The sequence below is a fragment of the Malaya genurostris genome, chromosome 3, assembly GCF_030247185.1.
Source record: "Malaya genurostris strain Urasoe2022 chromosome 3, Malgen_1.1, whole genome shotgun sequence".
Taxonomy (NCBI): Eukaryota; Metazoa; Arthropoda; class Insecta; order Diptera; family Culicidae; genus Malaya; species Malaya genurostris.
Genome location: NC_080572.1, coordinates 150692542 through 150708144, shown reverse-complemented (window position 1 = coordinate 150708144; position 15603 = coordinate 150692542). Strand labels below are relative to the sequence as shown.

General features: G+C 34.8%; 1 protein-coding gene across 7 annotated transcripts in view; it reads right to left on the bottom strand.

The window, feature by feature from the left end:
• LOC131438683 (muscle calcium channel subunit alpha-1) overlaps nucleotides 1–15603 on the bottom strand; it is a 1458253-nt gene that overhangs the window by 459494 nt on the left and 983156 nt on the right. For all 7 annotated transcript variants that reach the window (XR_009230968.1, XM_058608861.1, XM_058608862.1 and 4 more), the window contains 4 exons: nucleotides 14083–14135; nucleotides 13879–14025; nucleotides 13359–13830; nucleotides 13172–13273 (listed from right to left, as the gene is read on the bottom strand). Coding sequence is in view for 6 of the 7 variants with exons in the window: in XM_058608861.1 (XP_058464844.1) it covers nucleotides 13172–13273; nucleotides 13359–13830; nucleotides 13879–14025; nucleotides 14083–14135 (774 nt within the window). In the remaining variant the exon portion in view is untranslated. The remainder of the gene's footprint in view (nucleotides 1–13171; nucleotides 13274–13358; nucleotides 13831–13878; nucleotides 14026–14082; nucleotides 14136–15603) is intronic.

Here is a 15603-nt window from a genome sequence, read left to right as displayed (position 1 = left end):
GAAAACTGAAATCTTAAAGTTAATTGAAATATGGAAAAATAGGATACAGTTATTACAGAAATTAATAGTAAACATCATACAATGATATGTTGACATAAGAATTCAACAAAAAACTTAACACCCAAGTCTAAGAAAAACACTGAATAAGATAAAAGTATGAAAAATTTACTAAGAAGGGATAAATAACAGTGAAATAAATACAAGAAATAGTAATTCAACATGAATTAAGTATAACACGAGAAAGAATAAGTGCGAACAAAAGAATATTAAAAACTGTTAAGAGGGCAACACACATGTTTTACGATGTCATTTTATAAAACTACGAGAGTCAATAAGGGATAAATTTATACTTATGCGAAACGAACACAATGAAAATGGACATCAAACGGAGAGAGAGAAAAATAAGGTGAAATTGATGATTATTAGCAGACAAATCGGGAACATGAGAAAGAAACATCAGAGGGAAAATAGTACAATAGGATACATTGTCAGAGAAGATATATAATGGGAGAAAACATATGAAGGAGAAAAGGGGAAATTTCTTGAAGAAATTCAAACGTATATAAAAATAATAAATTCAAGAGGAAGATTATAGATGTGAGACTAAGAATGACTTCTTAGGAGGAAGCTATAATGCAACAAATTAAAATAAACTGGGGAAAAGTTACAAAGCGTTTAGAAAAGAAAGGAGAGTGCATTACACAAGGGAGGTAAACAAAATGGCATAGAATACGAAAATAATGTTATAAATAAGGAGAAACGCTATGGTGAAATAAAATGGATGAAACAATACTAAGTAGTAATCGCTGAAATTGTTATTGTAAAAAATGCTATTGCCATCGAAATTGTTAAAAATATCACATTTAAAAGAGTAAGCAACGGAATACTAGAAAATAACTATACAGAAGGATTTTTTATTAATAATTAGGAGTCCCAAACTGTGTGTGTGCCCGAAACACAGACATTTTCCGATCTCGTCGAACTGAGTCGAATGGTATATAACACTATGGTTCTACGAGGCTCCGTTCGAAAGTCGGTTTTTCCAGCAATTCTAATACCTTTCTATAGAGAAAGGCAAAAACCCTCTTAGTCCACTTAGTGGAATTTCAATATATCTTGAAAAATCACCGTGAGGGAGGGGGGAGGAGCTTTTGATGCTAAAAGGCTTAAAATTACATGAAACGTCGAGATTTAGTGTCAACACGAAAAAAATCTTTTTTTTAAATAGACCAAAAAGTTGGTTTTTTTAAAAAAAAAGGCGGGTGGGTAATGTCAGAGACATGACTGGATGTCGTGAATACGAAAACAACTGACTTGTTCCTTAACACTTCCGAATATCAATTAGTTGATCAATTGTATGAATTATGCAAGCATTCCCCTTTTCCACATTTTTCGCAAAAACAGAGAAGGCTTCACTTGATCTCGATTACTGTGAATTTCACACAGCGAAAGGTGCAAAAATCTAACCAAACTGTTCTAGATTTGCACAAAACTAAGGATATTTCCTTTCGATTTGCGAACAACAAATCCTAATAGTTCTTTACAAAACTTTTAGAGTCATTAGAACGGCTGATTTTGTGTGATGTTCTTCTACACCGTTGTCCACTTTTCGTTGTTTTTTTTACCAATGCAAATGACTCTCAGTTGTGACGTAATCGCTCTTGTCGGCTTTAGGGTCTAAGTGTTGAAAAATATCATTATTTTTGAGATTTTTTTTTCAGAAGTATCGTGCAACGAAATAAATTCAAATTTTTTGCATGATAAAAAGCATCATTCGAACAACATTTTGTAATTTTTTCGTGGAAAAATATTGAGAAATAAGTCGGTGAAAAGGTATTTTTGAGAACGCTTCTTAAAAATCATGATTTGCGGTGTCCACTGTATCTCAGCGCAGACTGATAAGAAGTCAACAAATCAAAGCAGCATAGATAGAGTAGAAGTTTTTCTAGACCTCAACGTTTCTGGTTGATTTTTTTTTAATTTTTTGAATTTTTCGTAGTTGTTCAAAGTGAAAACTACGATTTTTCACGAAAAAATCGTCATTTTGTAGCTGTAAAACCTCCCCAAAGTAACAAACAAGGAAAAGAAAAACTTTGGGGTCTGGTTTTTTATATGTAGAAAGTGTGTGCAACATTTGAAAAAAATTTGTGCAGTAGTTTTTGAATGACGATGGACACGGACTTTCAAAACCTGCTTTCGAGAAAAACGCGTTCAAAGTTTTTTGTCTATAAAATCAATGGAAATAATTTATTACTCAAGGGAGCCCGTAGGGTCTAACATTTTCACAAAATCATATTTTTTCTTTTGTATTCTTTTATAATGAAACATTTCAAGAATGTTTTGTCAAGTTTTTAAGTCGATCGAAGCAGAAATCTAGACCTGTGTGCCGAGCTCTTATCTCTTCGCAGTATGAGATAAGCAAAGACTTGCCGAGTTTTTCTCCGATAGGCTTGAAAATTTCACAGAAGATTCTTGAAATGTTTTATTATGAGAAAATACAAAGAAAATAAAAAATGAAAGATAATTAAGAAATTATCCAAGAAACATTACAAAAGTAATAAAAAGGTTAAAAATGTGTACAAAGTAATATACGAAAATAAACATATTGTATTAAGAGTTTCGTCGGAAAACTTAATAAAAAGAAATAATATTAGAAATAGGAGTTAGTTAAGAATATAAGGAAAACTGAAATCTTAAAGTTAATTGAAATATGGAAAAATAGGATACAGTTATTACAGAAATTAATAGTAAACATCATACAATGATATGTTGACATAAGAATTCAACAAAAAACTTAACACCCAAGTCTAAGAAAAACACTGAATAAGATAAAAGTATGAAAAATTTACTAAGAAGGGATAAATAACAGTGAAATAAATACAAGAAATAGTAATTCAACATGAATTAAGTATAACACGAGAAAGAATAAGTGCAAACAAAAGAATATTAAAAACTGTTAAGAGGGCAACACACATGTTTTACGATGTCATTTTATAAAACTACGAGAGTCAATAAGGGATAAATTTATACTTATGCGAAACGAACACAATGAAAATGGACATCAAACGGAGAGAGAGAAAAATAAGGTGAAATTGATGATTATTAGCAGACAAATCGGGAACATGAGAAAGAAACATCAGAGGGAAAATAGTACAATAGGATACATTGTCAGAGAAGATATATAATGGGGGAAAACATATGAAGGAGAAAAGGGGAAATTTCTTGAAGAAATTCAAGCGTATATAAAAATAATAAATTCAAGAGGAAGATTATAGATGTGAGACTAAGAATGACTTCTTAGGAGGAAGCTATAATGCAACAAATTAAAATAAACTGGGGAAAAGTTACAAAGCGTTTAGAAAAGAAAGGAGAGTGCATTACACAAGGGAGGTAAACAAAATGGCATAGAATACGAAAATAATGTTATAAATAAGGAGAAACGCTATGGTGAAATAAAATGGATGAAACAATACTAAGTAGTAATCGCTGAAATTGTTATTGTAAAAAATGCTATTGCCATCGAAATTGTTAAAAATATCACATTTAAAAGAGTAAGCAACGGAATACTAGAAAATAACTATACAGAAGGATAAGGAGATTGTTTTTTTTATTAATATTTAGGAGTCCCAAACTGTGTGTGTGCCCGAAACACAGACATTTTCCGATCTCGTCGAACTGAGTCGAATGGTATATAACACTATGGTTCTACGAGGCTCCGTTCGAAAGTCGGTTTTTCCAGCAATTCTAATACCTTTCTATAGAGAAAGGCAAAAACCCTCTTAGTCCACTTAGTGGAATTTCAATATATCTTGAAAAATCACCATGAGGGAGGGGGGAGGAGCTTTTGATGCTAAAAGGCTTAAAATTACATGAAACGTCGAGATTTAGTGTCAACACGAAAAAAATCTTTTTTTAAATAGACCAAAAAGTTGGTTTTTAAAAAAAAAAAAAAGGCGGGTGGGTAATGTCAGAGACATAACTGGATGTCGTGAATACGAAAACAACTGACTTGTTCCTTAACACTTCCGAATATCAATTAGTTGATCAATTGTATGAATTATGCAAGCATTCCCCTTTTCTACATTTTTCGCAAAAACAGAGAAGGCTTCACTTGATCTCGATTACTGTGAATTTCACACAGCGAAAGGTGCAAAAATCTAACCAAACTGTTCTAGATTTGCACAAAACTAAGGATATTTCCTTTCGATTTGCGAACAACAAATCCTAATAGTTCTTTACAAAACTTTTAGAGTCATTACAACGGCTGATTTTGTGTGATGTTCTTCTACACCGTTGTCCACTTTTCGTTGTTTTTTTGACCAATGCAAATGACTCTCAGTTGTGACGTAATCGCTCTTGTCGGCTTTAGGGTCTAAGTGTTGAAAAATATCATTATTTTTGAGATTTTTTTTTCAGAAGTATCGTGCAACAAAATAAATTCAAATTTTTTGCATGATAAAAAGCATCATTCGAACAACATTTTGTAATTTTTTCGTGGAAAAATATTGAGAAATAAGTCGGTGAAAAGGTATTTTTGAGAACGCTTCTTAAAAATCATGATTTGCGGTGTCCACTGTATCTCAGCGCAGACTGATAAGAAGTCAACAAATCAAAGCAGCATAGATAGAGTAGAAGTTTTTCTAGACCTCAACGTTTCTGGTTGATTTTTTTTTAATTTTTTGAATTTTTCGTGGTTGTTCAAAGTGAAAACTGTTACTCAAAGTGAAGTTTGTTACTTTGGGGAGGTTTTACAGCTACAAAATGACGATTTTTTCGTGAAAAATCGTAGTTTTCACTTTGAACAACTACGAAAAATTCAAAAAATTAAAAAAAAAAATCAACCAGAAACGTTGAGGTCTAGAAAAACTTCTACTCTATCTATGCTGCTTTGATTTGTTGACTTCTTATCAGTCTGCGCTGAGATACAGTGGACACCGCAAATCATGATTTTTAAGAAGCGTTCTCAAAAATACCTTTTCACCGACTTATTTCTCAATATTTTTCCAAGAAAAAATTAAAAATTAAGGAAAAGAAAAACTTTGGGGTCTGGTTTTTTATATGTAGAAAGTGTGTGGAACATTTGAAAAAAATTTGTGCAGTAGTTTTTGAATGACGATGGACACGGACTTTCAAAACCTGCTTTCGAGAAAAACGCGTTCAAAGTTTTTTGTCTATAAAATCAATGGAAACAATTTATGACTCAAGGGAGCCCGTAGGGTCTAACATTTTCACAAAATCATATTTTTTCTTTTGTATTCTTTTATAATGAAACATTTCAAGAATGTTTTGTCAAGTTTTTAAGTCGATCGAAGCAGAAATCTAGACCTGTGTGCCGAGCTCTTATCTCTTCGCAGTATGAGATAAGCAAAGACTTGCCGAGTTTTTCTCCGATAGGCTTGAAAATTTCACAGAAGATTCTTAAAATGTTTTATTATGAGAAAATACAAAGAAAATAAAAAATGAAAGATAATTAAGAAATTATCCAAGAAACATTAGAAAAGTAATAAAAAGGTTAAAAATGTGTACAAAGTAATATACGAAAATAAACATATTGTATTAAGAGTTTCGTCGGAAAACTTAATAAAAAGAAATAATATTAGAAATAGGAGTTAGTTAAGAATATAAGGAAAACTGAAATCTTAAAGTTAATTGAAATATGGAAAAATAGGATACAGTTATTACAGAAATTAATAGTAAACATCATACAATGATATGTTGACATAAGAATTCAACAAAAAACTTAACACCCAAGTCTAAGAAAAACACTGAATAAGATAAAAGTATGAAAAATTTACTAAGAAGGGATAAATAACAGTGAAATAAATACAAGAAATAGTAATTCAACATGAATTAAGTATAACACGAGAAAGAATAAGTGCAAACAAAAGAATATTAAAAACTGTTAAGAGGGCAACACACATGTTTTACGATGTCATTTTATAAAACTACGAGAGTCAATAAGGGATAAATTTATACTTATGCGAAACGAACACAATGAAAATGGACATCAAACGGAGAGAGAGAAAAATAAGGTGAAATTGATGATTATTAGCAGACAAATCGGGAACATGAGAAAGAAACATCAGAGGGAAAATAGTACAATAGGATACATTGTCAGAGAAGATATATAATGGGGGAAAACATATGAAGGAGAAAAGGGGAAATTTCTTGAAGAAATTCAAGCGTATATAAAAATAATAAATTCAAGAGGAAGATTATAGATGTGAGACTAAGAATGACTTCTTAGGAGGAAGCTATAATGCAACAAATTAAAATAAACTGGGGAAAAGTTACAAAGCGTTTAGAAAAGAAAGGAGAGCACAAGGGAGGTAAACAAAATGGCATAGAATACGAAAATAATGTTATAAATAAGGAGAAACGCTATGGTGAAATAAAATGGATGAAACAATACTAAGTAGTAATCGCTGAAATTGTTATTGTAAAAAATGCTATTGCCATCGAAATTGTTAAAAATATCACATTTAAAAGAGTAAGCAACGGAATACTAGAAAATAACTATACAGAAGGATAAGGAGATTGTTTTTTTTATTAATAATTAGGAGTCCCAAACTGTGTGTGTGCCCGAAAATAGTCGTTGCAGCCAAGCTAAGAGAACGAAAGGGTGTGGTCGAATGCGGTGGCAAGTTGAAAATTCAAGGCAGAAAAATGTACGAAGGCTTAGTATGGAAGACCATGATAACAAATTGAAGTAATGACAACGCCACGAATTGCTATATCAACAAGCACGATTGATAATAAAACAAGAAGGAAGTAAACTCAGTCAACTGAATGTCATAAACAAACATATGAAAATCAAATTTTATTAATACGCGGAAAACTTAAACACTACGGAGAAGACAACCGCGAAACCAAATGAAATACGTGAAAAAGGAGGCTCAACACATTTTACCCAACGAAGAAGCGTCATCATTTTACGGAACGATTATTACTACTGGCAGTAATTCCAATGTCATTCCAATGTAATTCCAATTCCAATGATGCCCAAAAGCTCAAATGGTCAATAAACCGTATGCCAACGAGAAGCTCTAATACGAATCACCAACACAGAAAAACGAGCTATTAGGAATGAAAACGAATGGTGCCCAGAGTCCGAGACTAGCAACCGTTCGATCACCCCACAGATCGATACAACGATAGAAGCAGCCCATGGAACAGGATGGTGTCAAAGGAGAACACACGACGACCACCGGAAGGTTAGGAACTTTATTTCACGTATAGCAAAAACGAAAACAAGTAAAAACATCCCATGTGTAAATAAGTTGGGCAACAGTAATAAGAAACATTGTGTGTGTGAATTTTCCTTTACCATTATAAGTATTGTAGAAAAAGGAGGAAGTTGTGTAGCAAACTCTCATATCAGTGTAACCGCAACTTTTATTTATAACCTGTATTACAGAAGCATGGACATTTCCGAGCATTAGTCATCGAAACAATGTTGTAGCAACTTTGTTATAGAAACATCTACATTTCCGAGTATTAATCAGCGCAGCAATGTTGTAGAAACAAGATTATTATTTCACGGACAATAGTTACTGCCAATGGCATAGTGACAGTGGTCTCGGCTCTTTGGTAGAACTCCGGGAGAAAGTCGACTGAACCTCCGACTTAAAATCGCAAACTCGGCTTGAAATTTTCGGGTTTCACCCAAAAGTAAATGTTATGAGTTTAAAAACTCATAGTTGGGAAGAGTTAGGGGTCAGTCACTTTCAAAGAGTTCGCGGTAGATAGCCGTAAGTCTCGGGAGTCGACCCGTAGACAGGTCAGTCAGTTAGTCGTAGTAGTAGTAGTAGATAGTAGTCCGTCAGTCACTTTTCAGAGAGTCCGCGAAAGATAGACGCAAGTCGCGGTTGTCATAGTTTAGAGCGTAGTCAGTGAAATCTTATGACTAAATGAAAATATTATTCATTGTGCGATTAACACTAAAAGGAAAAAGATCGTTCTCGTGGTAATAATCGTTTTTCAAGTAGTGCCAATCCGTGTACAATGTCGTTGTAAGGAAAAAACCCACTAAATGTGACTAAAAGAAAAGCATGAAAACAGTTTTGAATAGTGATAAAGCTTTATGGTAGCAAGTGGAAGAAGAAACATTCACTGAGGGATAATAGCTATTTTTCGTGAACAAAACATACAGTACAAGAAGCATAGATCCACTTTAGTGTTACCAAGAAAATATAACATGTGATAACGGGTTTGCAAAAAGTTTGCTATTATTGTGTAATAAGTATGAAAACAGAACCGTGCTGTTAATTGTGAAGTAATAAAAGTAAATAAAAGTTTAAAGAAGGAAGAAAAATGATTATTTCTGATTAAAAAGAAACACCCCTCAAATTCTCGACGCACGCCGCTCGGACTGCGCGGCATTTCATATGAGAAAAAAGCGACGTTAAATGTTGATGAATGAGTGACTGGATAGATAGATGAATATATAAATGAGTAAATGAATGAGTGAATGAATGAATGCACGAATAAGGTAATGAATGAAATAAACAATGGCTGGATGAGTGAAAGTGAATAAATAAAATAATAAATGAACGAGTGGCTGGATCTATGAAACGTTTGAATACATGAATGAATAAACAAAATGTTGACGTTCATGAATTTAGTAAATGCATACGATAGTAACACAGTTTGACATCACTACAGGTAACAGTATAATGGTGGTCGTCAAATGGTGAGATAACTAAGTCCTCACAAGTTCCTATCTCATGCCTTACCGGGCGTCTACGATGACATTTGATCATTATAATTATTATTATTATTTTTATTCAATATAACAATATATTTTTAGGCACACTGCTTAAGCTCTAAGATGCCAAGGTTATTTTCTAATCTTAATTAACGACTAACTTAAAACTAGAATAGTATCATTAGAATATGTGATCTTAGCTTCTCGAAAACTCAGCGTTCAGCTGGCGATCGGCAGTGGTCGATAAATTGAATATTGCACGAGTCTTCCAGATGGCATTAGTAAATATTTAACGCTGGCCGCATCCTTCGGTCCGTGTAGGTCCGCGGGAAACACCCCCAGGCTACGAAAGCCCGGCGGGTTTTCGACTGGAGCGGTCTTCCGTGGGCAGTGATGGTGATGTTACGGAAGAGATTGAAAAAGAAAGTAAATATTGTGGAAACGGGGTAAAAAGGGGATATGGGAACAAAATGTCTGAAAACGATAGAGATCTAATTAGTTGCCTATTATTATTGTTATAATTGTTATTGTTATTATTATGATTATTATTATTTTGATGATTATAATTATTATTATTATTATTATTATTATTATTATTATTATTATTATTATTATTATTATTATTATTATTATTATTATTATTATTATTATTATTATTATTATTATTATTATTATTATTATTATTATTGAAAAAGAAATATTATATATCCTGCAGTACTGCGACGAAATAAAAGCATAACTTAAACTGCGACATCAACTGTTGTACATTGTTTCATAGCATATTATTTCATATATTATCTTCTGTTATGTTACATTATAATGTATGGTATTATACTGCATTGCATTATATCATATATATTGTATTATATTATATTATATTATATTATATATTACATTATATTTTATTATATTATATTGTGTTATATAATATTATATTATTTTATATTTTGTTACATCACAGAGGACAGATATCCTAAAGACATTCATACGTGCAAAGTCGTGTGCAACGGAGATTTTTAACGAATTTTCACTTGTATCCTTTACACAGCTTTTTAAAAAAGTTTGTACTAGCTTGGATGTCTGATCTCTATAATTATATTATATTATATCAGATTATATTGAATTATATTATGTTATATTATATTACATTATATTATATTATATTGTATTATGCTCAGGTATATCGACATCGGGGAGGGGCAGGGAATGCATCAGAGTATCTTACAAGTGAATGACTAGATGATGGAGTGGATTGCCAACCTGAGTCACGGGGGGGAAGTTTTGTGTTTCTCCCTGAAGGCACCCTTCTAACAAACAAACCATCAGGCGGGTTCGTTATTTCTTGCAAAGTATTGAGTAATACATGGAATATTATTCGGCTTTGACCAACGTTAGTCGAGGCGCATGCTAGCAGTAACGAGCTAGCTTGTCTACTACTTTGTTGGCGAATGATAACCAACAGTGGCAAATTGCTGTGAGCTCCAGGCTGGTACAGAGCTTTGTAAATGAACATGATCGTTTGCATATCTCTTAGTGTCAATATGAAAAAAAAAATGCTGTGGCTGACGTTCGAGCACAGCAAAACTGTAAGATATAGATGGGGTAACCTGAATATGGTTTTTATACATCTATTTTGCTGAGCCTGGATACTTGAAATCGTTGGCTTTTTCGATCACTGGCGAACCCACATATTTGTTTGCATAAATATCTGTTTAACAATCTTATTTTTGTGTATTACATCAACGTTTTACAGTACAAGTGTTTCGACCCTTTGGCCTTCCATTTTTGTTGTTCATACGATTCGTTATCTGATTCTTAGATGTTCTACAAATCAGCGGATACAGAGACCTAATGAGTATGCTGGATTTTTGATCGATTTTGTCAACATGTGACCTGAGTATCAGATGTCTGTCTAAGGTAAGTCCTAGATAGATAACTTCGTCGGACCATTGGATGACCTCATCACCAAATCGTATTCGTTATTCGAAACAAGTTTTGGAGATCTGGAATGTGGAAACAAGACGATCTGTGTTTTTGCTGCATTGATTATAACTTTCCAGCTTGTAAAATATTCAGTTAGAACGTCCAGACCTGTTTGTAGTTTATTCTTCAGAGCATTAAAGACACGACCTTTGTAAAGAATGTATCATCAGCAAATTATGAAAGAACACCACCACCCGGATGTCTGATGTGAAAATGTTGTATAGGATGAGACCTAGGATACTTCCTTGGGGAACACCAGCAGGAATAATAAATCTTCCTGAAAGTACATTATTCAGAGATAACTGGAAAGCTCTATCTGAAAGATAATTTTTGATAATTTTAATAAGATACATCGCAAAATTATACCGATACAGTTTAAACACCAGGCCATCGTGCCACACATTGTCGAATGCCTTTTCAATATCAAATATTGCCATGGCAGTCGTTTTGGACACTGATTTGTTTTGCTGGATGACGTTGTTAACCCTTGTGAGTTGGTGGAATGTTGAAAGTATTGTCGAACCAGGGGCCTTCATATTTTTGAATTTTTCACAATAGCCATCAGCTCATCCGCAGTGACTCTACATTCCTCAGGAACCAAGCTGTCTGATTTGTCAACCTCAGATACGATACTAGCAACGGCTCTTTTAGGTGGACTAACCATATTGAGTCCTAAATTGTGAGAACACACGAACTGCTGGCCTAGCGCATTTGCCTTCTCTACTGGTGTGATTAAAGTTATTCCTTCAGCTGCGTCCTGAGGTGACATCAGAAAAGGAACAGGCTTTCGTTTTTTCTTAAGCACCTTCGTTAAGGACCAGAAGGGCTTTGAATGTAGGAGAATTTCTCGAAGCTTTTGCTGGAAGTTCCTGTTGCGAAGCTCAGATATCATTTCCTGGATTGTCCTAGTTAAGTTGTTATAAGAAGTTTTCTTATCTAGGATGCCAGTTCGTTGATACTGCCTCCGGTAGATATTTTGATGTCGGATGAGTTTCATAGTGACACTGTCAATTTAAAGAAAGGGACTCGGCATATATTGTACTGGAACCGTCCTATCACGAGCGACTGTAATTGAATGCTGGAAGGATGATAAGGCCGCGTCGATTTCCATCGGGGAATCAAGTGGCAAATCGATATTAATAAGTTGGTCGACGATTTGTTCAAATTGTACCCAGTCGGTGCGATAACAGTTCCCCCAATGTTTCTGGTGAAGATCCCAACGTCAATATTACTGGAAAGTGGTCGAAAGAGAGCTTGTTGAAGACAACCGGAGACCATGTTGCTGATGAATATATCCAAAATGGAATGAACTTCCGATTTGTACTGTCCAGCTTCGCAATCTTTGGCAAGTACGAATTCCCCAGTAATGATGAATTTGTCAATTGTCAGGCGAACTGATAAAACATGGAGGAGAGGCTTTTGCTAGAGCACTGCACTGGATGATTTCTAAGATTTGGGAGGAGGAGATTTTACCACAGGAATGGATGAAAGGAGTGGTAAGACCCATCTACAAAAATATCACCAATAATTAAAGAATTGATAGGGCCGTACCAAGTGGGTTTACTGAAGCTCAGCCACTACGGATCACATATTCGCAATAAAAGAATCACTCCAAAAGGGTTATGAATACAACGTACCCACGCATCACATCAAATTGTCGTGTAGCATTGACTTCAAAGCGGCATATGATACAATCTATCGAGAACAGCTATGCCAGATCATACAAAAATATGGTTTTCCGAAGAAACTGATGCGATTGGTCAAAACAACGATGCATAGAGTGATGTGCTACGTCCGAGTATTTGGGACACTCTCAAGTTCCTTCGAATCTCGGGGAGGGCTACGGCAAGGTGATGAACTCTCTTGTATCTTGGAAAATGTGATTCGAGGAGCGAGGATAGACACGAGTGGCACGATCTTCCGAAAGACCGTACAACTTTTTGGCCTCGCTGAAGATATTGATATTGTGACACGTAACCTTGAGAAGATTACAGAATCATACATCGGACTGAAAGCTGAAGCTAGGCGTATCGTACTGGCTATAAATACGTCAAAAACAAAATACATGAGAGGAAAAAACCCTAGAGAAGAAACACTACGCCTTCCACCGCGAATATGTGGAGATGTAATATGTGGAGATGCAAAGGACATCACCCCTGTATTATACCTGTTTGGTCATGTAAGTAATCAGTTGTGTCATTGTGAATATTTTCCGTTAAACAAATACTCGTACAATAAGAAGTTAAACAAGATTATTTGTACCTCATGTACTCAGGTATATAACCATTTATTCAAATATTGTATTCATTAATGAGTTGATATAAATAAAATATATGCAGTTTTATTGTTAGCGATAGACACGGTCCTCGAACGCAGTATTATATATTTTTCGAGATCAGCAAGCATCCCTATCATTGTAGTCATAATCTCGTGCCGAAACAAAGTTTTATTTTTGACGTTATACAACAAAAGTTAACTCACCTTTTGACCTTTATTGATGTTCACTTCAGAGTATACAATATCAATGAAACTTCCAAGAACTATTATGAAGTCAAAAACATTCCACGCATCACCGAAATAGTTCTGAAACAGCAAAAATTCGCATTTAAAGTTGGCACGGTACTCATCAAACATAAGATATTTTTCTTTTCATATTAGGATCAATTACCTTGAATCTGAAGGCAGCAAGTTTAAATACAAACTCCAAAGCAAAAACTGCAGTAAATATCAAGTTCAATGAGTCTAGTATGTCCGTATACATTTCTGGTTGCCGATAGAATTTCATTGATAACGTAATTGTGTTGATCATGATAAGAATGAATATCATATATTCGAATGGTTGCGATGTTACAAACCACCACACTTTGTATTGTATTCTATGTTTTGGAATATACCGTCGAATAGGTTTAGCTTTGAGAGCGAATTCTATGCAGTTTCGTTGGTTTTTATCTAAATCGCAATTTTTATACTCCTGTTCACCTTCATTTTGGAAAGTTACGATAACGAAACCGACAAAAATGTTTACCATAAAAAAGGCGATGATAATGATGTATATTATGTAATACGCCGCTACAATGGGCCTGAAGTTATGAATAGGCCCAGAATCCTCCTCGTGAGAATCGATTGATACGTACAAAAGGCTAAAATATATCAATGAGTTTATTCGTTTTCCTATTATTCAAACTTACCCTGGCCACCCCTCAAACGTTGACACTGTGAATAGTGTGAGCATTGCTTTTGAAACGTCATCAAAGTGGAATCGATTTTTGGTCCACTCCCGTTCCTTAGAAACAGGTTTATCGACATTGCCGTCCTCATATACGAGATATGTTCCACTTGAAAAAAGACATAAAACTTAAATGCTATAATAAACAATCGTTGAATTATCTTACTGGCAATCTGCTTCTTGCATCTTCGATCCATCAGAACATGAAAAAAATTTACCCTGTAAAAAGAACACGCAATGACTATGGTAAAAATTATTGACTTTAATTTTAAACACAACACAGCTACAAATAAAAACATCAGAAGTGTTGACGTATAGTTACAGGTTAGAAATTATATGCCATAGCATAAGGAATTAAACTGGTGCAAATACCAGGTGTACAAACAAACGATATTAGAGTTCCACGGCGCCAAGTGCGGTAAAAGTTTCCATCTGAGTTCAGAAATGATGTTTTTCATTTGAATTTACATTTGAGTTCAGAAAGTTTTTGAGTTCAGAAATGTTTTGAGTTCAGAAATGTTTTTCATAGCTTTCGCTATTTGTGCAAGATCGTTGTTAAGTTTCAACATAAGTTTCTAATGTCTATTGGAGCTTTTTGGGTCGATATTTGAACAATTCATTATACAATATCATCATTTGTTGTCGGCAGCGATAAATATTTTCGATTTCTTTTGGTTTGAGAAGAAGCTTGTAGTACAAGACACCGTGTTGACAAACTAAATAAAATTAAGGGGGTCTAGTGGTCCAGTATGACCGTTCGCGTCCATAGGATTGGTTTCACTGTGGTTGGTGTAATAATAATTGCAGGGGGTTTTTAGTCGTATTACTTTTTTTGTTTATAGCTGAAGCATACGTACCTTGTTGAACATCGGTTGCAGATGATGGTTTCGTCGATGAAAATGTTTCGTTAATGCTGATAGCTATTGCAGAAGTACTGGAGATGTTTGAGAACCGGTGTAGAAGAAGTACCGTTGTACTTGAGTGTAGATGATTTCCACTCCAGTTTTCTCACAATACTGACATGTGGACAGCTTTCTCTCTGTCTCTTCTTTTCTCGTTCACAAAACTACCAACTTCGTGCTACGCAGCCAGTCCTTCACCATGCTGATCGAATGTGATTCGCTCAGTTCGATCTCTTCGATGGATTCTCTGTAAATTGCTAGCGTGATAGATATCGTCCGCAAGCTCGACTATCTTGACGTCTGGGGAGAATCTCAACCTCAGTACGCCATCGTACATTATATTCCACAGAAACGGGCCCAGGATGGATTCCTGTAGTTCTCCGGTCGTGAAGAAGTGCTGCGTAAGTCTTCCTCGGTATCGTAGAGCAATACCCGGTTTTGAAAGTAGCTTTCCAGGATCTTGTACAGCCCTTCCGGTACTCCCAATTAAAGTAGGGAGTCAGCGATATCCGCCCAACAAGTACTATTGAACGCTTTTTTGACGTCTTTCGTTACTACCGCGGAATTGCAAATTCCACGCCGCTTGGGTTAAATAGCTACCTCAGCGGTGGCTACCAGCATAGCATTAGCCGTAGACCTGCCTTTGCGGAACCCGTATTGTTCGTTAGACAGTCCAGCCGCCTCCTCTATGAACGGGGTTAGCCTGTTCATGATGATTCTCTCCAGGAGCTTCCTTGCGGTGGCGATCAGGGATACTCCGACGGGTCCCGAGTAGGTTTTCTTGT